The sequence below is a fragment of the Pipistrellus kuhlii genome, unplaced genomic scaffold (genome assembly GCF_014108245.1).
Source record: "Pipistrellus kuhlii isolate mPipKuh1 unplaced genomic scaffold, mPipKuh1.p scaffold_m20_p_3, whole genome shotgun sequence".
NCBI classification, from domain to species: domain Eukaryota; kingdom Metazoa; phylum Chordata; class Mammalia; order Chiroptera; family Vespertilionidae; genus Pipistrellus; species Pipistrellus kuhlii.
The window spans coordinates 43977788-44002141 of NW_023425529.1; the positions used below are offsets into that span (position 1 = coordinate 43977788).

Here is a 24354-nt window from a genome sequence, read left to right on the forward strand (position 1 = left end):
AGCCAATGTACATCCCCGAACCAGACAGACAGACAAAAAATTTTTTATTGCTAATGGTCTTTTCCAAAACAACACAAATATATATTTTTGTTCCAATGTGCAATAAATTCTAACCACTTCTATGCAAGATTTGGCTACACTTTCAGAGCTGTTTCTTAGGACCGAGATGGGCAAGAGAGCTACGAGATGCCACTCGCTACCCCGAGGGCTCATGCTAATGACATTATTAAGCCACTAGAACATATGAATGAGTTTTTTCTTATATCTGACCTATTCCCTCCCCCACAGCCCCCGACCCCAGCCCGGCAGGCTCTCTTCTCAGTCACACGCGGGCCTTGGTACCTGACACCCGTCAGCCAGCTTCACAGGAAAGAAGCCACAACCACTCTGTCTGAAGTCTCACTTTTTTTTTTTTTCCCCAAACTTTTCCCACCATCTTTTTTCCTCCCCACGGTCCCTCCACCCACCCACCCACCGTTCGCTCTCACTCACTCACCTGCCCTGCTCCACACTTCTTTGGTAGTGAATGACACATCACCAGCAGTCTACACCCGCAGTCTACAGGCAGCGAGCGGAAAAGAATCAGTGGTGGCGCTTCTGCACATCTTCACGGAGTGGGTCAGTGGCAACGCTTTGCCAAATATTAACGAAGCCAATTGAAAAAGCAGCAGCAGCAGCCACAGTATCACGGCACATATATATAAATATATAGATGTATAAATATGATATAAATATTTATTTTTTGTAGCCAGGTCCTTGGTGCAGTATTTATACTCCACAATCCACCTTTAAAAAAAAAAAAAAAGGACAAAAAGCAGAAAGACGTGTGTGATGCCGTTCATGTAAAAAGCAGAGCCGAAGCCACCGGGCAGCAGCTGGCGCAGTTGCTGGTTTGTGTGAAAGGCACTTTCCCGCTCTTTCCTCACTCTCTCTGTTACTTAGGAGGAGGAGACTCCACAGGGTAAAGCAGAGCCGAGGGCGAGAGCAGCAGACGGGAGTCGGCACGTCGCACTCCCAGCCCGGGCTGCGTGGGCCTCGGAAGTGGGCCTGGGAGAGAGCAGAGGGACCCCCAGGCCGAGCCCCTGGCACGACAGTGCCCAGAGTGCTTTTATTTCCTGCCGCCACCCATGTGACCTTGGGCAAGACCAGTAGTGAAGGTTAGTGTGTCAGTGAATGCATGGGGCCGACACTGCTCTACATGAGTCAGGACAATACGAACATCACTGCTATAAGCCAAAAAGGAGCCGTAATAAAAAAAAAAATGACCCTTGTTACTCTACAAGGGAAGCCTGTCTTGCTGTGTGTGTTTGTTGCTTGACTCTCCCAATTCTCGGGTCCTGGGAGGGGCCTGGGAGTTGGGACCCCGGCACATTTGGGGAAAGGAGAGGAACGGGACAGAGATCAGGGTTGCTGGCCACATTCTGGCTGAGGGGTAGAGATTGGAGAGAAAAGCAAGGTCCTGACACCTCACCACCCCCTCACCCACCCCGCATCCACCCATTGCATGTGTCCCCCCTTCCTAGGCTGGTGCTTACAGGCCCATGAGACCCCTTCCTCACCGGTTCAGCTGGCAGAGCCCCCAGGGATATCAGCCAACCCCATGGGCTGGCCTTACTTCTGCCTTTTTCACCAGTTTGTGAAAAATATCTAACCAATGCCCCCAAGCTCAGGCGTGCACGGTGCCCAGCAGCCTCCGCTCTGCTAGCTGTGCTGGGCCTTGCCCTCCATCACCCACAGGTACGCCAGCACGCCAGGGCTGGTCTCGTTCACGTGTGTGCAGGGGTGAGGGGCTTCCCTCGCCCTGCCCTGCCCTGCTCTGGGGACAGCCCTCTGGAGGCCCTGTCCCCCGACCCAGAAACACTCTCAGGAGGATTCTGAAGTGCTCACTCTTGTCTGCTCCAGTAGCTCCACTCTGCAGAGAAACGGCTGGTAGGTCAGTCCCCATCCTCCCCGGTCCCCAGCCTCCAGGCCTGCTGTGGAGGTGAGGTTGCCACGGGTTACAACTTTGTGACTTGAGTCCTGGGCATCTTCGGTAACAATGCCTCTTTCTTTTCTCAGATGTTGCCCAAAGTTTTGCAAAAAGCTTCATTCATTTTCAGGTACCCCCACCCCTAACACATTGGCTGCAGCCAGCCAGCCGGGTGGGACAGCAGGAGGGGAGAGGAGGTCTGGGTGGGGAGGGGCCCAAGGTTTGCCCAGAGCCTGCATTGTGGCTCAGCTCTGTGCTTTCCTGGGCTCCCCTTCTAAGATGACCGAGATTTCCTCCATTACAACGCTGCTAAGGCACCCCCTGCCCTGGTCCCCCCACTCCTGTTCGCTGTACATAGAGGCTAAGGGGGGTGGGGTGGGTGGGTGTGCACTTGTGGTGTGTGTGTGTGTGTGTGTGTGTGTGAAGAATGTATATAGGTAAAGGGGAGCGGGGTCCAGTGGTTCCAGAAAAGGGACAGAGAACTCCTGTGTTCCATTCCCAGCTCGACCGCTGGCTCGCTGTGTGGCCTTGGGCAAGTCACTTAACCTCTCTGTGCCTCAGTTTCCCCATCTGTAAAATGGGGGTAATAATACTGACCTACCTCACAGGGGTGTTGTGAGGCTTCACCTAAACGCTGTGCGAAGCGTGTTGAGATACCGAGGCAAAGGCACTAGGGAAGGGCGACGTAGTACGTGGACGTAAGGAAGACGCGATGGTACCATAAATGCTGCTATTCTGAGAGCCATTCTAAACTGCACTGCTCCAGCCACTCCCGCTTCTCATCACCAGGACAGCAGGTCGAGAAAACACCTTTCCTTTCCCTTGCTTCTGGGGTTTGTGATTATCCTGAACACTTAATTTCCCCCCCTTGCTGTATCTCCTCCCCTCACCGCCTCAACTCGTCCCTGGTTCCGTTCACGCGGAAATGGCAGAACTGCTTGAGAAATGAGAATGTGTCAGTGGATTGGAAGTTTATAGTCTGAAATTTCAATTTTACTTTGTACTGTACATCTTTTTACTTTAGAATTTGCAATAAAGGGTTACGTCAATCTTGTTTTCAACTCTCCTCTTGGCCTGGCCTGTCATTCTGTCCTTGCTCTCACACCAAAGCCCCTCAGCCCAGGGTGGATGGGGGGTCCCGCACTCCCCCCCCCCCCAGCAGGACCCCACACCTTCCCCTGGGACGGGGGAGTCTGGGGGAGGGGACACTAGCTGAGCAGTCTGTGTGAGGGCTCACCCAGCCTCAGGGCTTGGTCTGGCAGTGGCCAGGCATTCAGGGGGGTGGGATCGGTTTGGGGCTCTTGGTAGGCCTTCAGGAGGCCTTGCCAGAATGAGGAGAGGAGCTGGGAGGCCTCAGACCCTGGGAGTGGGCGCACCTCTGGCTGGTGCTCCATGAATGGTAGTTCTTAGCGGAAGAATGTGTTCACAGTAAGGAATGAGGCTGACAGGCATCGGGAGGGCCTGCCTCCCCCCCCCCCATCCCCCGCCCCTGAACATGCCATCATTTTCAACGAACTAACAAACCAACCGATCGCTCCCTCCTTTGCGAGTTTTGTAACTTTTATAATACATCACGGGGATCCCTGCCCCATAACTGTGCCCACTCCCCGGGGGCACCGGGGAGAGGGAGGACCCGGCCCTGGTGCAGCCCAGGCCCAGGCCTCCGGCTGCACCAGCTGCTCTTCAGTCAGGAGCGGCTTTGCCTCCCGCCGGCCCTGCGCCTCCCCGGGCCTGAGCCGCACCGCATCCCCATCGCCGTCGCCGTCGCCGTCGCTGCCCGTGACCCACAGCGTGAGCAGGATGAGCAGCGCCCCGGCGCCCAGCGACCCCACGAAGCCGGCGCAGAAGCCGAGCGCCAGCGGCCCGGCCCAGCCTGCGGGGCTGCGCTCGTATGGGGCCTGCGGCAGCCGCTCCACGATCAGCTCCAGCGCGTCCCAGTTGGGCTCGGCGGCCGGGGCGCGGCGGGAGCGCGGGGCGGGGGCCGGGGCGAGGGGTGCAACGGGGACCGGGGCCTGAGCCGGAGCCCGGGCCGGGGCCGGGGCCGGGGCCGGGGCCGGGGCGGGGGGCGCGCCGGGCGGCAGGTAGCGCTGCCCGGCCTGGCGCAGCTGCAGCGTCGCCCGCTGGTGGAGGTTCTTGCCCAGCTCCCGGGCCACGTCGGGGCGGCCGCAGCGCCGCAGGGCCCGGGCCACGCGGTCCCAGGGCAGGGCCGGGGCCTCGGCGGCCAGCCAGGCCGCCAGCCGCTCCCGGCAGCCGTCGGAGACCTCGGAGTCGGTGGCCTCCCGCCGCGGCCGCCGCCGGCCCGGCGCCCCTGACGCGGGCCCCGACGGTTCGGCCCGGGCCAACCGATCCTCCGAGAGCCTGGCCAGCTCCTCCTCCACGTCCGGGTCCGGCGCCTTCAGGAGCGACTGGAAATGGCCGCACTCCTCCGGGGTCAGCAGCTCGGCCAGGCGGACGGCTGTGTGCGGCCCCATGGCGTCCAAGGCCCCCGCCAGCACCAGCGCCGCGGCCCACAGGGCCGCGCCCAGCGCCCCGCCCGCAGCCGGCGCCGCCATGGCCCGCGGCCGTGACGAGGGGCTCCGAACGCGCAGGGGAGGGGAGGGGAGGGGAGGGGAGGGGAGGGGAGGGGAGGGGCGCTAACACCCAAGGGTGACGGGAAGGGGAGGCTTCCACATTCAGCAATGGGGGCGAGGGAGCCCAGCACCCCAGGACCTGGAAGGGGGCTTCCAATAGTGACTGGTTGGAGGGCCATCTCCCAGCACACAGGAATTAAGACGGAGGGTCTAGCCGAAACCGGTTTGGCTCAGTGGATGGACCGTTGGCCTGAGGACTGAAAGGTCCCAGGTTCGATTCCGGTCAAGGGCATGTACCTTGGTTGCGGGCACATCCCCAGTAAGAGATGTGCAGGAGGCTGCTGATCGACGTTTATAACTCTCTCTCCCTCTTTTTTCCTCTCTGTAAAAAATCAATAAAATAGATTTTTTTTAAAAAGAAAGAAAGAAAAAAGGACGGAGGCTCTTACATCTAAGAACTGGGAGTTCCCCAGCACCCCAGACTGGGAGGGGCTGCCCCACTAAGGCCTTAACTTTAAAACGTCCCTGGCATCTCTTCTAACCCTAACCCTGCCCCTCCTCATCCTTCACCAGGAGCCCTAGACCCCTAGCTCTTTCTCCATTCTCTCTGATATCCAATCAATACCTGAATTCTCTGCCTTCCAGCTAAATACTACCCATTTCTAGACTCATTTCCCATCCCCTGACATGGACAGCCAAACCTTCACTCAGGCTTGGCTGGGTGAGGCAAGCTCCTCCTCCAGCCCCCGCCTCCCTCCACACCCACTGGCTCCCCAAACTACCTGTTCGGTCTCCAGCCAATGGCCGGGCTCCTTTGCATCTTGGCTGCACTCTGTTCTGCCTGGGTCACTCCTCAGCTGGCAGGTCTCTTCCGGAAAGCCCTCCCTGCCTCCCTCCGATCTACTCCTACAGCTCTGCCCTTTCATTGTCTCCCCCATCGGGCTGTAAAGTCCATCTACTGTCCCCATAGCAACCAGTGCATCCTTTGGCCAAGATTTCTTCAATCAGTGTGGGCATTAACTTTCAAATCAGTTGTGTCCCACCCACCCACCCACCCACCCACACATACGTACCATTCATCATGGAGCCTCCAGAGGGCGTGGGAGGACTCCTGGGGCCTCCCCCAGCCTCACTGCTCCCGTCCTCTTTTTGCTCTTAGAGCAAATCACATGGAGGGTGCTGTTGCCAGCCTCCATTCTTTGTGGCTGTACCTCCTACTGTCCAGGAAGTGTTTCTGACACCCCATTGTGAGTCAGGGTCTTTTCTGGGCACTCTTGTTTGTTTTGTTAATCCTCACCAGAGGATATTTTTTCCCATTGATTTTTTTTTTTTTTTTGAGAGAGTGGAAGGGAGGGGAGAGAGAGAAACATCCATGTGACAAAGACACATCGATTGCTCCTTCCTAGTTGTATCAGTCTCCCAGTTTATGCAGAGTTGTCAGGTAGTTTGGGGATTGGTAACTGGTGGCGGATAAAGGATCTTGGGACCTTAAGACTAGAATTTCTCTATCTCCACACTCTGCCCACTTTCCCTCCATACACTCATTTATTCCTTCATTCATTCATTCAACAAACGTGTAAGCCTTTCTTTGTCGTCATCCTCTCCCCTTCCCGCGCCCCCCCCCCCCCCCCCCCCCCCCCGCCTCAGAGCTGGAGGATACGAGTCTGCCCCAATGCAGAGCCTCTGAGAGCTCAGAACAGCATGAGAGCCTTCCCTCCCAGGGCTTTTCGGAGCCTGAGCCTATGGCCTCTCATCTGGTGGCTGCAGGGCCCAGCGCCTGTGGGCCCTGCTTGTGCCAGACTGAACAGCAGGGGCTCCACAGCCATGTTTTGCTGAAGGAATAGTAACACCCACAGCACCACACCCAGGGCCCTGCTGGGCCTGGGTGCCCATGCATTCCCCAGAGGGCTCCCCACATCTCGCTACCCCCCCCCACACACACACACAAGAAATCCTCCGGAAACCACATGTCATCGCTTTAATACTGTGTAATACTTTCTTTTAAAATACAGTCTCTTCTGAGGTAGACAGACCACAACTGCAGAGCATCTTCAGACAGGAGATAAATACGTCCATGTATACAACACACAGCAACATGAGGTAGAAGTGGTTACAGCTGGAGGAGAGGACCCCAACCCCAACCTGGGTGGAGGAAGGGGAGGGCCAGCCTGCTGTGTCTGTCCTCCCCCAGCCCCTGCCCCTGGATTCTTTGGTATGCCCCCCCCCCCCAACATCGCCAGAATTGGACCTGCCCTTCCCCCACCCAACCCAGTGCCCATGAGGTAGGTGCTAGCAGATTAGGGGATGTCTCCTTGTGCAAAGTTCCCCAAGGCCAGTAGGAGAGGTGGGGGGGGGGGGGGTCTCAATCAATGAGGCCCCCTCCAACCCCCAGAGCTGCCTGCCTCTTGAAGGGAAGGGAGGGATCCCCACCCACTTCCCTGATGCCCTCCCCCCATATACATACACACACCTGAGAACCTCACTCCTGGCTCCTGCAGCCCACCCGCTGCTTCTGAGGCAGCAGGCCTGCAAACAGCTGGCTCCATGGAGAGGTTGGCCAGAAAGAGACCAGGTGAGAGGGAGCACAGAGCAGCTCTCCTGGCCGCTCTGTGAGGCCAGTGCAGCCCTCTGCACCCCGGCACCCAGACGCCCCCCTGCACACCTCCCAGCTGGGAGGGGGGTGGTACAGAGACTGTAGCAGCTGTGAGGGCAGGCAGGGATCGGGGAGGGAGGCTGGGGTGGGAGAGAAGGGGTGAGGGCATGTTCCCCCCAGCTTTGGACCGAAGGCCACAGTGGTGAAATGGGCTCCGGAGGGGGAGGTGGCAAAGGGCTGATGCCCAATCCAGGGAAGCTGGTAGGAAGAGGGGGAACACGGTTCCCAGAGAAAGCCCAAGCCTGGGCCTCTCTGGTGGGAAGTGTGGGTGTGACTGAGAATAGACCCCCCCAACGTCAGAATAAAGCAGCCTGCCCCCTCCCACTGCCTGCCCTCCAGACCTGGGACCCTAGAATGAGAAAAGAATACTTCCCCACAGGACCTCTCCTGCTCACCCCTCATCGGAGCCTCCGCGCAGACAGGGAAGGTTGGGTCTGTAGTCAGTTTTGTGCCCAAACTGTCTCTCCCTGCAGAGCAATCCCCATGGCCTGCACACAGGAGGCCTCTGCCTGGTCAGTCAATGGCCAGGTGAGCTGACCTCTCTGAGGACTTTCTGTTTCTGTCCCCCCCACCCCCCATTGGGGCCTCTCAGGGTCTGGGGCAGGAAGTGGGCGAGTTAACCCTTCATAGAAAGCACGGAGCTGAGAGCCGGACCCAGCTGGATGCGTAGCAGAAAGGGGACAAGACTCACCTGCTCTCAAATCCCACAACACGCTCCCAACACCCCTGTCTACAGCCCCGGGCCGGGCAGGAAGCCTACAAGTACATTCCGCTTCCGTCTGCCCCAGGAAGAGCAGGGTCTGCGTGTGGATCTGGCCCCCCTCGCCCCTTCCCCACCCCAGTCTCACTTTCTACGTCTCCTGAGGGTTAGGGTGGGTGGTGGGATCGCACAGGAGAGTAGCCTGAGTCTAACATTCTTTCTGAGGTCAGTTTCTTCCTGAGTTGTCAAAAGAAAAAGAAAAACAGCAAGTTCTACACATCTTACAAAAATAAGGGGCCTACATATTAAACAAGCTACATTCCTGGGATTTCCCCTCACAAACAAACAACAATAACAAACCCTTCTTTGGGTGGCTTTTGCTTGACACCTCCCCCAGACCCAAGGTTCCGCTGGGTGACGGGTGGGAGGGAACTCCCCTCCCCTCCTCCTCAGCCGCTGGGCTCCAGACCTCCTGCAAAGGGACGGTGCAGTCTCTGAATGAGAGGGACAGAGGCAGGGAGAAGGACAGGAGGCACGGAAGCTAGAGAGCAAGGGATGGAGACAGAGCAGAGGGTGATAGATGGAGATAGGGAGGGAGGAGCAAGAGAGAAACTGGGCCAGGATGGGAGTTGGGGGGGAGGGGGCTGGGCCAGGATGAGGGGTGGGGTAGTGACAATAAGGCAGAGAGAGAAAACTTAAGCGAAAGCAAAGAAAGAGGGGAGAGTGGGGGGAGGAGGAGGGGGAGGAGGGGGAGGAAAAGGAGGAGGAGGAAGGGGAGGAGAAGGAGGGAGGCATCCAGAGAGCCAGAAGACAGAAGAATTGTGGTGAGAGCCAGCGCAAGAGTTCCTTAGGCCCCAGGGAGACACGCCCGTCCGAGGGGCTGAGATGGCGAGCTTCCCGTCCACAATAAATAGAAAAAACCTGAGTACACAGCGCATATGGCATCTATCTGCCTAGCAGAAGCATTTTCCTTCTCACGGAAAAAAAAAAAAAAATCCACCCACAGCCCCGTTTCCTCCCTCCCCACATTCATCACTCGGCAGCGCCCTCCCAGCCAGGTGGGCCCAGACACCGCTCCCGGGACCGGGGAGCGGGGGGCGGCGGCTCCCGCGCCGTCAGTGTCCGAAGCCGTACATTTTGTCCCACTCCGCGTACGAGTCCAGGTCCTCGGGGGTGGCGCGGGGGCCCACCTTGGCCAGGGCCGCCTCCAGGTCCTTGTAGGAGAGCGGGCGCTGCAGCCCCGGGAGGCCCGCCGCGGCCGCCGCCTGCTGGCACAGCTGCCCCAGCTCGCCCCCGGAGAAGCCCTGCGTGCCCCGCACCAGCGCCGCCAGCTCCCGCTCGCCCAGCGCGCAGCCCTGCCGGGCCAGCGCCCGCTGCAGGATCTGCCCGCGGGCCGCGCCGTCGGGCAGCGCCACGTAGAAGCGGAGCACGAAGCGCCGGCGGGTGGCCTCGTCCAGGGCCGCGGGCCGCGAGGTGGTGCCGACCACCAGCACGCCGTCGGCCCCCGCGCCGCAGCCGCCGTCCAGGCAGGCCAGGAGCGGCGCGAGCAGCGAGCCCGCGGCGGCGCCGTCCTCCCGCGGCGGCGGCGGCGGCGGCAGCGCGTCCAGCTCGCTGATGAGCAGCACGGCGGGCGGGCGGCGGCGCGCGGCCGCGAAGGCCGCCTGCAGGAGGCGCGCGCCCTCGGCGGCCCCCGGCGCGGCCAGCGCGGCGGCGCGCAGGCGCAGCAGCGAGGCCCCCAGCTGCGTGGCCAGGCAGCGGCCCAGCAGCGCCTTGCCCGCCCCGCGCGGCCCGAAGAGCAGCACGGTCCGCGGCGGGCGCGGGCCGCCGGGGTAGGCGGGCGGCCTGAGCAGCGGCCACACCAGCTCCTCCTCCAGCGCCGCCTTGAGCGCGCCGTGGCCCGCCACGTCCGCCCACTGCACCGGGGGCCCGCGGTCCAGCATCTTGCTCGTCGCCAGCTCCAGCGCCGACGGGTCCACCGCCTTGAGGGGCTCCTCCGCCGGCAGCGCGAAGGCCGCCCGGGGAGCCGGCGCGGGCGCGCGCTCCGGGAACTTCTCGAAGGGCTCGAGCGGCGGCCCGTAGCCCGGGGAGCCCAGCGCCTTGAGCGGGACGCCTGCGGAGAACTTGCCCGACGCCTCCTCCGCCGCCGACCCCGGCGGCTTCGCCCGGAACCCGTTGCCCCGGCCGTCGCCGGGGTCCGCGGCGGGGTAGGCGGCGCCGTCGGCCGCCGGGGCCTTGGGCGGCTCGTAGACGTACTTGCGGTAGCGGCCCTCCGCGCCCTCGTCCGCGGCCTTGCGCTTCAGCGACACCCCGGCCTCGGCCCCCGGCGCGGCGGCCTGGAAGCCGTAGGCGGCGGGCGCGGGCAGCGGCGTGGGCGCCGCCAGCCCCGAGGGCAGGTAGGGGGCGGGCGGCGGGGCCCCGTAGCCCGGCTGCGCGGCGTAGCCCCCCGCGGGGTAGTTGTACAGCGGCCCCGGGGCGCCGTAGCCGGGCGGCGGCGGGGGCTGCAGCAGCGCGGCCGGGGGCGGCGGGGGCAGCGCGGGGCCGGTCTGCGCGCAGTAGCCGGGGGCCAGGTACCCGCCGCCGTAGCCGGCCGCGTACTCCGGCGCCGCCGCCGCCGGGCCCCCGCACGCATTGCCGGCGTACAGGGGTTCAGGCAGGTTCCCGGCTAGAACCGGGGAGCCCCCGAGGCCCCCCGAGCCGCCCCCACCGCCCGGCTTGGTTCCGGGAAGGCCGTCGTGCAGCGAGGCCAGGGGGTAGTGTGGCTCCGGCCCCGGCCAGGGCTCGGGGTCCCCCTTGGCTCCGTTGAGAAAGGCGGCGTCGCCGTAGCCGCCCAGCGCGGGGCGCTCGTAGGGCGAGTCCAGGGCCCCCGAGTACTTCTCGGCGTAGCGCTTGAGCAGGTTGGAGGCCGTGAGCGCCGAGATGTCGTCGTGCGCCCAAGCGTAATGGCAGCGCTGGCGACCACCGCCAGGGGGCAGCTCCAACTTGTGGGCTGGCGACGGCGTGGTGGAGGAGACGTCCAGGTGCTGCTCCGGCCACTGGTTGAGAGGCTGGGCGTGTTCCGGTGTCCAGTGCATCTTCAACAGAGCTGCAAAGAGAGGTGGCTCTGAGGTCCTTCTGGGTGGACCTCCCTGCCCACCGACCTCCCTGCCCACCGACCTCCCTGCCCAACACTGAGACTGCAGCTCTGGCCCGGCTGGTTCTCCGGCACCCACCGCCCTCCTGGGAACCTTCTCCAATCAAGTACACAGTACAGCAGGCATGTCAAACTGGGCCCTCCGGCCACATGTGGCCCACAATGAATATGTTTGCGGCCCAGCCAATATAACGATATGGAAGAAACATTTTAATAATTTCATGATCTTCCCCACACACCATGCACATCTATTGTCGCATATCAACTCTGGTCGCCCAATCTTATTATTTTTTTAAAATATATTTTATTGATTTTGTACAGAGAGGGAGAGAGATAGAGAGTTAGAAACATCGATGAGAGAGAGTCATCAATCAGCTGCCTCTTGCACACCCCCTACCGGGGATATGCCCACAACCAAGGTACATGCCCTTGACCGGAATCGAACACGGGACCCCTCAGTCCCCAAGCCGACGCTCTATCCATTGAGCCAAACCGGTCTCGGCTGGTCGCCCAATTTTAAAATTAGACTTGTTAGTGACATCTCTGGGTTTGTAAAGAAAATTATGGTAACTTAAATTCAAAAATATTCCAGCGCATATGGAAGATATTCCAATATCCTGTTTTGGATGTATAAAGCAGCTAACTGGTTAATTTTTATAATATCCTGTTACAAGTAATTATTAATAACAAACTACAACATTCACTAATGACTGATTACTATAATCGTGTTGCATTCATTTCCCATATGTGCTTTACCACAGGCTCACCATTTCTCTCCACTAATACTAGCAGCAAGTATTTTAGCAGCCGATTGCCACATCATTAGTCTTGTACTGACTTGTTTAGCGTGCACAACAGGAAATACTTCGCTTTCAGAGAACAGTGGGTTTATTTGCATTATGTTTATTAATTTGTGCAGTTATTCAGTTTCTGTTAATGTTCAAGAAAAAATATTAATTTTTATTAAAATGTTCTATTTTATGTTAACGATTACTCATTTATTTCAGCCCTTGTATTCAGCATGTCTCTATTGAAATAAATCTATGAAAATTGAAGTTTTGCTTTTGTTTTTTTTGCAGCCCACATAAACCTTTTTTTATTTGACCCTGTTAGCCTTTGAGTTTGACATGCTTGCAGTACAGGATCTACCCCTCTTGTCCAGGTTAAAATTATCTGAGAATACTTCCCTCAGAACAAGAGGGATCTGGAAAGGACATGCTGGGCTCTAACTTCACCTTTTTTTATATTTAATTTATTGGGTGACATTGGTCGACATGATAGAGATTTCAGGTGTAGGTTTTTACCTAGTATGTTACAAGATCTGTATATTGCATCATGTACCCACCACCCAAAGTCAGATCTTCTTCTGTCACTATATATTGGGGCTGCCTTCTCCCACCCCCTTCCCTCTGGCAACCAACTAACTTCATCTTGTAGGCAATGAGCACTATTTTATCCTGGCCACCCCAGCCCTGACTAGGATACAAGGGTCCTGCCTTCCAGACCTAATGTAGTGAAGGGATAACATCCTAGCCCTGGGAAGAGCCAAGCCCAGTGGGGATCATTCAGTAACGGCTGCTTGTTGCACACCCGCCATGTGCGAGGGAGGCACTAAGGAGCTACTAAGCTTGTGTAATGAGGAGAGGCCTGCCCAGGGCCCCTGACCGATGGCCCAACAGTGTGATCATCTTACGTGCTCTGTTCACCTCCATCTTCCTAGAGACTCCAGAGCCCCCTTGGGGCCTGAAGTGAGGGACATAGATGTCTTTGGCAGTTCTGCACCATCCCTCGGAAATCCCAGAGGCTGATCTGGAAGCATTCGCTTCCTTTCCACTTGGTTCCTTTTAGTCTCTGCCCGATAAGGTCAGAGCACATGGGTTCCAGACCCAATTCTGCACGTGATGGCTGTGTGCCCAGGGCAAGTGTTGCCATCTGTCTGGTTCCCAAAATATGTTCATCACAATACGGAGAGGTCATTTAGAATAGATAAATCATATCCCAGGGGAGCTGGGGGAAAGTTAGTTTGCAGCATTGCAGTTAAGTGCACATCTTAGCTTCACAGTAATCAAATAACTCACTTTGCAAAGTAAAAAACACTGCTATACTCAAAAGAAGCAAAATGTTCCTTGTACAGAGATCACAGGGCTTATTTTTCATGGACCTCAGGAAGCAAGCCTGTGAGGTGTAATAATGTCCTCTTAGCCATGCCACACAGAAATGTTAATGGCTGTTTCTCCCACTCCCTCAGCACCAGTCAAGGCACGAGCCAAACCGTAGTCAGGCCACTCGGCCTGGGGACGAGCACTCTCTGGGCACATGGCGCCAATGAGTTAGCCTGATCCAAGGGTAGAATCTCAAACACTAAATGGCATACTAGAGAGAGTTTTGGTGATCAGTATTTCTCAAATCTAAGCTTTTAATAAGGTAAGTTAACCTTATACAGTTTCCATATTCTTTCTCAAACAAATACTAAATGTTATGCTGGGGTGAGGGGGGTAGATTGCAAGGTGAATGACGGTTCAGCCAGATGAAGACAGACATCTTTTGTGAGGTGGGAAGATACAGGTGTGTCCCAAGAGCTCTAAGGCTCAAGGGAACATGCTGCACCTGGTGGAGAAGGCTTCACCAAGGAGGTGGTGTCTTTACTGGACTTTGAATGGTGAGGGACCAAGTTGACCAGACAGGCTAGCACATGTGTCAAACACAAGGCCTGCGGGCCAAATCCGTCCCGCCAGGCCTTGCAATGTGGCCCGCACCGCGCTGTCATCACTGCACTCCGCTGCGTTTCCATCACAATGACAGTTTATGACTGTTCAGTAAACCATTCGGCCCGCGATTTAGGCTGGATTTTAGATTTTGGCCCCTTCTCTGATTGAGTTTGACACCCCTAGTAGAGGGTTCCAACACCTTTAAAGGTACAGAGCACAGTGTATTCAGAAAGGCGGGCCTGGGTTACCTCATAGGCCCTAGTCCCTTCCTCAAGACAATTTATTGCCACATTCTTGAAAATTGTCATAATAAATCTACATATCTACTATGTCTATGATGTGAATCATGCACCTTAAGAAAGAGGGCTTCAAACAAACAAACTAACAAAAAGACCCCAAACAGCCACAGCAATCTTGTAAAAGAAGAACAAAGTTGGAGGGATCACAATACTGGTTATCAAACTATACTACAAAGCCATTGTAATCAAAACAGTCTGTTACTGGCAATAAGAACAGGCATATAGACCAATGGGACAGAACAGAGTCCGCAGAAATTGACCCACACCATTTGCTGTCAGTATTTGACAAGGAAAGTAAAAACATACAATGGCGTAGACAGTCTTTCAACAAATGGTTTTGGGAAAACTGGACACACATGCAAAAAAAGATGAAACTAGACCACCAACTTACACCAGACACGAGATAAATTCAGTATGTAAGTCATGAAACCATGAAAATCCTAGAAAAAAACATAGGCAGTAAAAACTCAGATATCTCACATAGCAGAATTTTCACTGATACATCTCCAAGGGTAAGAGAAATAGGAAAAACTAAACAAATGGGACTACATCAAACTGAAAAGCTTCTGCACAGCAAAAGAAACCACCATCAAAATGAAAAGAGACCCCACTGTATAGGAGAACATATTTGCCAGTGATACACCTGATAAGGGGTTAATATCCAAATACATAAAGAATTCATACTAGTCAACAATTAAGTCCAATTTAAAAATGGGCAAAGGACCTGAACAGACAATTCTACAAAGAGGACATACAGATGGCCAATAGATGGCCAATACAGCATGAAAAAATGCTCAAAGTCACTAATAATCAGAAATGCAAATTAAAACCACAATGAGATATCACCTCACACCTGTCAAAATGGTTACCGTCCTATCCTATATAATAAAAGGCTAATATGCAAATAAAACAAATGGCAGAATAACTGGTCCCTATGACTTGCGCTGACCACCAAGGGAACATGGCGGGTGGCAGTAGCAGGTGGCAGAGCATGAAACATGGTGGGCATCAGCCGTGGCGGATGGTAGAGCAGGTGAGAAGGGTTGCCAGACTAAGGTGGGGTACCGATCGCTGTCTTTGGAGCCAGCCTCTGGTGGTTACTGAGAATTCTTTACTCCCACACACCATGATCCCACCCAGCGCTTGCACCTGCTGCCACCCACTGCCAGTGCCTGGCACTACCCCAATCACTCAGTGCCATCAGCGGGTGCGAGTGTCAGCTGCTGGCCCCGGTTGCTCCTCAGGGCTTCTCCACCTCCCCCTGCTCCTGAGTGGCGATCAGGGAGGCCCCTCAGGGCATCTCCACCTCTCCCTGCTCCTGAGGATGATTAGGGCAGCAGCCGCTGCTGGCACCAGCCCCCAAAGCTCCGTGCTGTCAGTGGGTTTGAGCAGTGGCAGTGGGAGAAAGGCTGCCAGCAGATGGGACCATGCCAGGTGGGGGTGCAGAGGATGGGCGGAGACCCACCACTGTGTCCACCGCAGCCTCACAGCCCACAATTCCTTTCAAGGTGCACAAATTCGAGCACTGGGCCCCTACTCAATAAATAAACAAGTGCCCAGGTTGTGGGCTCAATCCCCAATGGGGGGGGGGGGGCATGCAGGAGGCAGCTGATCAATGATTCCCTCTCATCATTGATGTTTCTGTCTCTCCCTCTCTCTTCCTCTCTGAAATCAATAAAAATATATATTTTTTTAGAAATTAAAAAGCTGTGGTACATTTACACAATGGAATACTATGCAGCTGTAAAAAAGAAGGATCGCTTACCCTCTGAGACACTATGGACCTGGAGAGCATTGTGCTAAGCGAAATAAGCCAGTCAGAGAAAGACAAGGATCACATGACCTCACTCATATGTGGATTCTAATTAACAAAACAGATCCAGAGACATAGTAGCATGGAACCAACTGTGGGATCTCAGAGGGAAGGTGGGGGGGAGGGTGGCTAAAGGGGGAAGAGATTTAACCAAAAAACTTGTATGCATATATACATACCCCATAGACACAGACAATAGGGTAGTGAAGGCCTGAGGGTGGGCTAGAAGGGGTCAATGGGGGGCGGGGGGACATATGTAATACTTTCAACAATAAATATCTTTTTTAAATAGTGTGGTGAAAGCTTACATGGGGAGTAGGGGCTGAGCAGAGGGGGCTACTGGGAGACCTCTCTAATACTGTCAACAATAATATATATATATATATATATATATATATATATATATATATATATAGATAGATAGATAGATAGATAGATAGATAGATAGATATATATATATATAGATAGATAGATAGATAGATATATATATATATATATATATAGATATATAGATATATAAAGAAATAGTGCTCAGGTGCACTGAGCAACCTACATAATCATACACTGCAAGCCTAGAAGGAGCACCAACAAATATCATGTCACCAAAGGCTTGGAGGCAGGTGTGTGGAGGGGCCGTGGTAGAAGAAGAAGGTGAAAACAAGCAAGTGGCTTCTCGGGTTCTCTTCAGCTGCCAGTGCGTACAGCCAGCCGTTTGTTGGCAGCACCACCTCCAAAGGCCGTGACCTGGCACCAATGGGAGAGGGCAGTCTTTGGATCTAAACTAAAACTATTTATCTCATCCCCACCGCCCTAGGGCGGGCGTGAGCCACAGATACGCTTAAGAAAGGAAAGTTTTTAAGGTTGTTTCGCCTTCAGAGTTCACCCCGAACTCTGAGGACAAGAAAGCAGAGCTGAGGGGAGGTCCTACGGAGGGTCCTCGGAGAACAGAGGCATTGCCTGGTGTCGGCAGGGTGATCTCCCTCCGGGGACATCAGAACTCACAAGGGGCTGGCTGCAGGGTCTTAGGAGGGAATATCGGAGTTATGCAAATACAGATCAGGTGGGGCAAAGTGGGTTTGCAGTTGTGAGTACTGGAAACACAATTTATTATTGTATTACTTGATAATTATTGTATTTTCTATACAAACTGTAAACCTGCTTTTGCGCACACACACACACACACACACACACACACACCCCATTGTAATACCACATGGACCTTTGAACTTGGTTTTTTTTTTTTGGGGGGGGGGGGCCTCCTATTCATTGTTATCTGTGTTTTGGCTCCTTCCTTTGGAGAAAAGATATTTGATGACAGCACTTTCCCCGAACACAGTAAGCTGGGAATAATGTGAAGGACTTCCACAGACGCGGTAAGGAAGGCTCTGTGTCTGGGAGGGCCCACAGGCATTTCCTTCACCCCTCCTGCTCCTCTTCACTCATGTCCCCACCCTCAAGGCCAAGCACTCAGCCTGGATCAGCACTGAACCACTCCACCCAGCAGGTGTGGCTCTCCAACCTGTCCCAGCGACCACCCCCCTCTGTCTCATCCATCCCAGGATTAGCCGCTCCTCATCCTATCCACAGGGGCCCTTGTCCCTGCAGCTCATCCAGCCCGCTTGGTCTCTACCCTCCACCCCTTCGGATGCTGGCCGTCCACTCTAGGTAACTCTCTTCCATTTGAACCCAGGGCACATTGCCCTCGCTTCTGGCTTTCTGCTTGCACCTTTATCTGTGCCTACATCCACGCTGCAGGCAGGAAGCCTGAGGGTCCATCCACCCCAGCCCTTGACCCCATCTTGGTTCAGCCTGGGATCTCGCCTCATTAACTAAGGATTCCTTCCCGCTGTGATGCCCTGGCTCCCTCCCCACGGCAAGCATAACTGCTTCCGGTCTTCAAAAAGACCTCCTGGACCCCAAGTCCCCACTTGCTACCAGCCCCTCTTTCTTCCCCTTCTTTCGAGATCCTTTCAGATGGCTGTCCCAACGCAGTGCCCTGGCCTCTGTCAGAGAGCCTTTAATGGTCTGACTGGGGAGCAGAGGGCCAGTCAGCAACTTTAAACTCAGTCACAAAGCACTTGATCCCAAGACTTCCTCGGGCCTCTTCCGAGGGGAGAACAAAGGTCTGGCCAGAACGCCCCTGCCCAGGGAAGGGGAGAAGATGGGAGCTGGAGGAGGTGAGACTGCCTTCCTGCAGCCAGGCTGAGATCGCTGGCCCGCATGAGCCTGGCACACTCCTGCATTCACACCTACGCCACCCACACTGGGCAGCGGGCGCGTGTGCATGTCTGTGCCTGTCACTTACACACATACGCTGTCTCACCTCTCTGGGGCTTTACGTGCACACTCAGCGGGGTGCTTTCTGACACAACCAGCCTCCCCTCTGCCTTCCTTCTCCTGCCGCTCCCCCCCCCCCCCCCCACTCAGAGAGGTTAGGGCAGAGCTTGCTGATTCCCAGCCCCACACCTAGGCTCTTACAGTTACTCTGCACCCAGCTCACAAGCCCCTCCCATTCAGCCTCCCACATGAGGGAGCTCCCAGGAGATCCAGCCTCCTTCAGGGTTCACCCAGGGGCTTGGGGACAGGAGTGAGCTTTGAATCAGGGAGACCTGGGTTTGAATCCAGACTCACTTATTCTACAATGCGATCCTCGTCAGGGTGCCTGCCCTCCCGGGAGCTCAGTGTCTCCATCTGTTAGAGGGCGTGACAGAGGCCTTGCAGAGCGATCTTGAGGATTTAAAAAAATAATGTATGTAAAGTACGCGGTCCCGGAGCGGGTACAAAGTGGTGTGATACATGGTACAATTAAGAACAGGAGCAATGGCCCGTCCTTACTGAGGGGCTCTGAACAAGGCCCTCCCCCTTGGGGCTGAGGTAACTTGGAGAATGCTCTGTGAGGGAGCTTCATCCCAGCTGATAGGATGGAACAGTCCTGGGCCATTTCCCAGCACCCCCCGCGGGGGGCAGAGCCAGGCCCTGTGCTACCTCGTGTAGCCCTCACAACAGGTCTAGGGGGTCAATGCCACTGTCATCATTCCCACTTTACAGGTGGGGAGACGGAGAGATTAATACAGCCCCCAGGTCATCCAGCCATCACATTACAGAGCAGGATTCTGACGGCAGCAGGCTGAGCAGGAGCCCAGGCCCTCTCTTGGCTGCACTACGTCCCTGGTCCAGCCCCCGAGGACTCAGGGAAGAGCCAGAGGCCATGACCTGCCTATGTCTTCTCCTCGGCCCATGTCTGTATTTGCCGGGAGTGTGGCTGAGCCTCACACGCTGTGTAGTGACCCTGTGGACCTGCAACTGGAAGCACCTTCTGGGGGGAGGAAGGGGTCCCAGCTGCCTGTGGCCCCCAGGCAGGAGCATCTGTGTCCTCTCATGGCAAACAGCCAGGAGAGCTGTCTTTTTCCTGCAGACCTGCCATCTGACAGGTATTCAGCTCCCTGGGCTGGGCAGACAGGACTTCCCTGGTGGCGGCTGGACTCGGGAGAAAAAGTAACTTCCTGAAGCCGCACGCTCCGGGGAGCAAAGCCAGGCTCCGGAGCAGCTTTCTGGCAGACCCGTGCCCTTCTGCACGGAAGAGGCTGACCCACCTGACTCCCCGGCCGGCCGAGTGCAGTCCCTCAGACTCAGGCGAGCAGGAAATGGTAACGGGAGGAATTCTTAGATAGACAGTCAGTCAGTGCAAAACTCCTTACACCTCGCCCCTCATTTTTAGGAAGTTTTCCGGGATCAATGAGAAGCGATTCCACTTCACAAATGGCCAGAACACTCAGTGCACCGACTTCAGCCCCACGGCCTCTCCGGGCCCCAGGGGCCGAGGGCGGGCCCTCCACGCAGCGGGCCTGAGGGCGATGGGGAGCTCCTATAGTTAACCCTCCGATGGGGAACCTCCAGCCCCAGCCCACCCCCACCTCCGGGGAAAGGAAGGAGAAGTGCTGGAGCACAGCTCCGTCGCCAGTGGCCAGGGGTTTAGTCGTAAAGCCTCCACAAAAACACAGAGGTTCTGGGCGGTGAACGTGTGGAGGTGCCGGGAGGTGGTGCCAGCGGTTCTAGATTGAGAACGGCTGCTGTAGAGCCTAAGCCATCGGAAAACACAGATATTTACATTACGACTCATAACCGTAGCAAAATTACAGTTATGAAGTAGCAAATAATCTTATGGTTGGGGGTCACCACCACATGAGGAGCTGTGTTGAAGGGTCACGGCATTAGAAAGGTTGAGAACCACTGCTTAGCCTGCGGCAGTGGTCGGCAAACTCATTAGTCAACAGAGCCAAATATCAATGGTATGACTGAAATTTCTTTAGAGAGCCAAATTTTTTCAACTTAAACTTCTCCTAACGCCACTTCTTCAAAATGGACTCGCCCAGGCCGTGGCATTTTGTGGAAGAGCCACACTCAGGGGACCAAAGAGCCGCATGTGGCTCGCGAGCTGCAGTTTGCCGACCACGGGCCTATGGGGTCTGATGCCATCTCCAGGTAAATAGTGTCAGGATTCAGCTAAATGTGTAGGACACCCAGCTGGTGTTGCAGAACTGGCTCGTGTGGCTGAAACCGCTTTGGCTCAGTGGATAGAGCGTCGGCCTGCGGACTAACAGGTCCCGGGTTCGATTCCGGTCAGGGGCATGTACCTTGGTTGGGGGCACATCCCCGGTGGGGGGTGTGCAAGAGGCAGCTGATTGATGATTCTCTCATCGATGTTTCTAACTCTCTATCCCTCTCTCTTTTCCTCTCTGTAAAATTATCAATTAAATTAAATTAAATTAAATTAAAAAAAGAACTGGCTGGTGTGGAAACCCACACATTTGGTGTGAGAAGTGAAGCCGGGCAGTGTGAGCACCAAGAGACTGTTTTTCCCTCACACACGCCTCCCCCGCCCCCACTCTGACACCCAGGGCAGCAAACCCCCGAGCTGTCCCTGGGCCTGGGCAGGAGCCCAATCTCTGTAAGCTTCACTGTCTTCTGCTGTCAAGTGAGACAGCTGCTGTAGAAGGTGGATTGCAGGCGCGCGCTCGCGCGCGCTCTCTCTCTCTCTCTCTCTCTCTCTCTCTCTCTCTCTCTCTGAACCTTTTAAAGTAAACTTTACACTGGAAGCAGCAGTAAGAGACCCCAACCGTGCCATGCCAACACCCCCTCCACCTCTCTAAGGAGGCCCCCCTCCCCCAGCTCACAGAAATCCTGATTCAGAATTCCATTACCCACGGGAGGGCGGGATTGGGCCGCGCAGGGCTGGGGCGGGGCGGGGAGGCGGGGCAGCTGCCCGCGGCTCCGGGCCAGTGAGGAGCCGGGGCTGCTGCAGCCCCCTCTCGGCCGGCTCCCCAGGGCTCCATTATCTCAGCCCGGAACAAAGGGGCTGGAGAGGAGAATCCCATTGTTGGCCCTCGTATGGAAATCTCATTAATCTATTCACCGCGGCTCCCACAGGCCTTTTGTCCCCGGCTTTTTGTCCAGTGCTCACAACTGCTCCCCCACCCGTGGGCCCTGCCCTGCCGGAGGGGGTGAGGGGGGACAAAAGGGCTCCTCCGGACCAGTCACCTGCCACAGCCCTGGCACCCACCACAGGGAAAGCTCTGCCCGCAGCACAGCTGGGCCTGCACAGCCCCGCCTGGGGGACCGGCTGGGCCCGGTACTGGCCCAGCAGAACGTTTAGGGGATTAGCCAGAGAGGCAGCTGCAAACTCACTGCAAGGGCTGCAGCCTGTTTCTGCAGCCCCTCCTGTCCCCGTCCCCCCCACCCCCACCCCCACCCCATCCTGTCCTGGCCCATTCCTAGCCGGCACCGAGGGCGGAGTGCCTGCCGGGTGTTAGAGATGCAAGACTGGGTCAAACTGCGAACTGTCCTCACAGACTCTATTGTGTAACTGAGAAGATCAGGCGTAAGTGGTCGTGGTCAAGGAGAGAGGGAAGGAAGTAAGGGGGGGAGAAGGGATGGAGAGAGGGAGGGATGGAGGGAAGGAGGAAAGAGGGAAGGGAAGGGAAGGGAAGGGAAGGGAAGGGAAGGGAAGGGAAGGGAAGGAAGGGAAGGGAAGGGAGGGGAGGGGAGGGGAGGGGAGGGGAGGGGAGGGGAGGGGAGGGGAGGGGAGGGGAGGGGAGGGGAGGGGAGGGGAGGGAGTTCTCAGTGGACGCTATTTTTGGAGGGGGGGGTCAGGATAGCACCTAAAAGGGGTGTGTTGGATGGGAAGCACTGGGGTATATTCATGGACTTGCCGTGAAGGCGGAGGACCAGAGCTGAGCGGGAGTGCTGGCTCTCCGTCATCACTCACTCACTGCCCGCAACACCCACCTCAGTGACACGTTTACAGACATTACACTGAGTCCAGGAGAGGAGGTGTGGCTTGCCCCGGTCCAGATGGGGCCTCCTGGGCCTCCTCCCTCTGAGCAGTGCTTTCCCCTCCACAGGCTGTGGTGAGGCGAGGATACGGACTGCGGAGCAGACCCCTGAGTAGAGCCCGGTGTGGGGGGGCGGTCCATGCACAAGAATCTGAACCCGCTTTTCCATGTCCCTATTCTCCTTGGCTGGAGACATGGTGAGCCTGGAGCTGGGGGAAGACTTAGGAAGGTGGGGAAGCACCTGGGGGTGGGGGGAAGGGGTGCATGCTATGAGCGCCAAGGAGTGGGAACGGTCAGGGGTCAGGACAGGTGTTGGCTAATTCTCTCCTGTCTTGGGCGGGAAGTCCCAGGCTTCTCTGATCCCTCCAATAATGAAACACAGCAGCCTGCGTTCCTCTCCACGCACAGGCCCTGAAGAAATCCAGAAAAAGCCAGCTCTGCTCACAGGCCCCCCCCCACAGGAAGGGCCCCCCCTCTCGCAACTAACGCCCATCCTTCAAGGCCCCTGGCAGCCCTGCTCCCTATGCCTCCTCCCCGCCCTGACCGGTGCCTCGCTGTCCGGGAGAAGCCGGAGAGAGTCCCTCCTGACAGCAAGAACGGGGTGTTCTTCCTCTCTGCACTGATCCAATCCCCTCTCAGCACTCAAGGATGCTGTTCCCTCAGTTCCCCCGGCTCCTGCATGACCCATCTCCCCTCTTCTTCATCTCATCGGCCCACAAACACACGGTCATTCTCACACTGAGGGGGAGGTGGTGTTCAAAACCGTCTCTTGACCCGCCTCCAACTACATCCTTTTGCTCTTTGCTTACTTTTTAACAAAAAAACAAATAAACAAAAAGCACAACCGTTTGAAAGACACCGACACTGCCGTCCCTGATGCCCCCCCTCCCACACAGCCGTTCACACCGGGCACTGGGGCCCGGCAGGACGTGTGGGGTATGGCCACGCCGTGAAGTCTGAGGCTCAGTCCTCAGTGGCCTCAGCTCAGCAGCAGCAGCCTCAGCGGACAGCCCTGCTCTCTGGACCATCCACACGAGGCTCCCCGCCCCTCTCCTCCTCAGCCTCTGCCCTGCCCGCCTTCGCCCCCACCCAGCCTGGCAGAGCCGGGTTCAGTCTGCGGGTCTTCTCTCCACATGAATTGCTGAGGGACCCCCTCCAGTCTGTGGCCTTGACCATCGTCTCTGCATTGAGGTTTCCTGAGAGTGGTTCTCCAGCCTGGTTTTCTGTCATGCACTCCCCACTGGTGCACCCAGCCTTCTTACTGACCCCTCCACTCCAACGTTTAACTGACACATTCGATAAAAATCAAACTTCTGACTTCCTCACCACCGCCACCTCTCCCCTCCCCCCACTCAGCTCCCCTTCTCAGGAAATGGCAGCTCCAGCCTCTCCAGATGTTCAGGCCAGAAACTTTGCGTCGTCTCTGACTCTCCTCAGACCAGCGAATCTGGCTTCAAAATCTACCCAAACTGCAGCCTTCTCACCACCTCCAGCGACCTCTCTCACCTGGATGTCTGCCGTGGTCTCCGATCTCACCTCCCATCTCTGCCCTTGTCCCCCAGGCTCCATTCCCAGCACAGCGGCCACCTAGAAAGCGCGTCAGATCCTGCCATTCTTTCCACCTAGACATTCCCAGAGGCTCCTTTCTCATCCAGAAGAAGCACCCAAGGCATCCTGTGGCCTGGCAGTCCTAAAGCTCCACTTCCCCTCAGCTCTGGACCTCCGCCCGCCGCGCTGGCCTCCTCGGGAGCCCCACACCCAGCCTGCGCCCACCGGGGGCCCTTGACCCTGCTGTGCTCCGTGCCTTCAACACCTTCCCCAGGTCTCCATGTGGCTCACACACACCCTCACTTACTTCAGGTCTCTGCTCAGCTGCCACTCACTGTCCCCTCAGCCTGATGGCCTCTGCAGCACTCACCATAAGCTGAGCTACCGGGCGCTCTATTTTCCAGTTCCCACTAGAAGGCTCGATGAGAGCCGGGACTAGTTCAAGCACCTAGGACAGTGCCTGGCACACACCAAGTCCTTAATAGACCTGTGTAACCGAAGGGTGGCTAGATGGCTAATGGGCAAAGAGGCTTGAAATTGCCTCTGTGTCCAAATTTTTTTTTTTAATATTTCTTTATTGATTTCAGAGAGGAAAGGAGAAGGAGAGAGAGATAAAATCGTCAATGATGAGA

General features: G+C 56.5%; 2 protein-coding genes across 3 annotated transcripts in view; both read right to left on the reverse strand.

Moving 5' to 3' along the window:
- Positions 1-24354, reverse strand: part of FIGNL2 (fidgetin like 2) — a 54876-nt gene that overhangs the window by 16348 nt on the left and 14174 nt on the right. Inside the window, exon 2 of one of the 2 annotated variants that reach the window (XR_006742839.1) lies at positions 8048-10974. Coding sequence is in view for 1 of the 2 variants with exons in the window: in XM_036456544.2 (XP_036312437.1) it covers positions 9008-10963 (1956 nt within the window). In the remaining variant the exon portion in view is untranslated. Of the gene's footprint in view, positions 1-6502; positions 10975-24354 lie in introns of those variants that run through there. The other variant, XM_036456544.2, reaches the window with a different exon arrangement.
- TMDD1 (transmembrane and death domain 1) lies at positions 3521-4535 on the reverse strand. Its single transcript, XM_036457014.2, has one exon. The coding sequence runs from the start codon at positions 4519-4521 to the stop codon at positions 3541-3543; it is 981 nt and encodes a 326-aa protein (XP_036312907.1). The 5' UTR covers positions 4522-4535; the 3' UTR covers positions 3521-3540.

Bases quoted from the DNA above. Each gene is read 5' to 3' on its own strand.
- TMDD1 (XM_036457014.2), bottom strand. From the start codon at position 4,521: ATGGCGGCGCCGGCTGCGGGCGGGGCGCTGGGCGCGGCCCTGTGGGCC.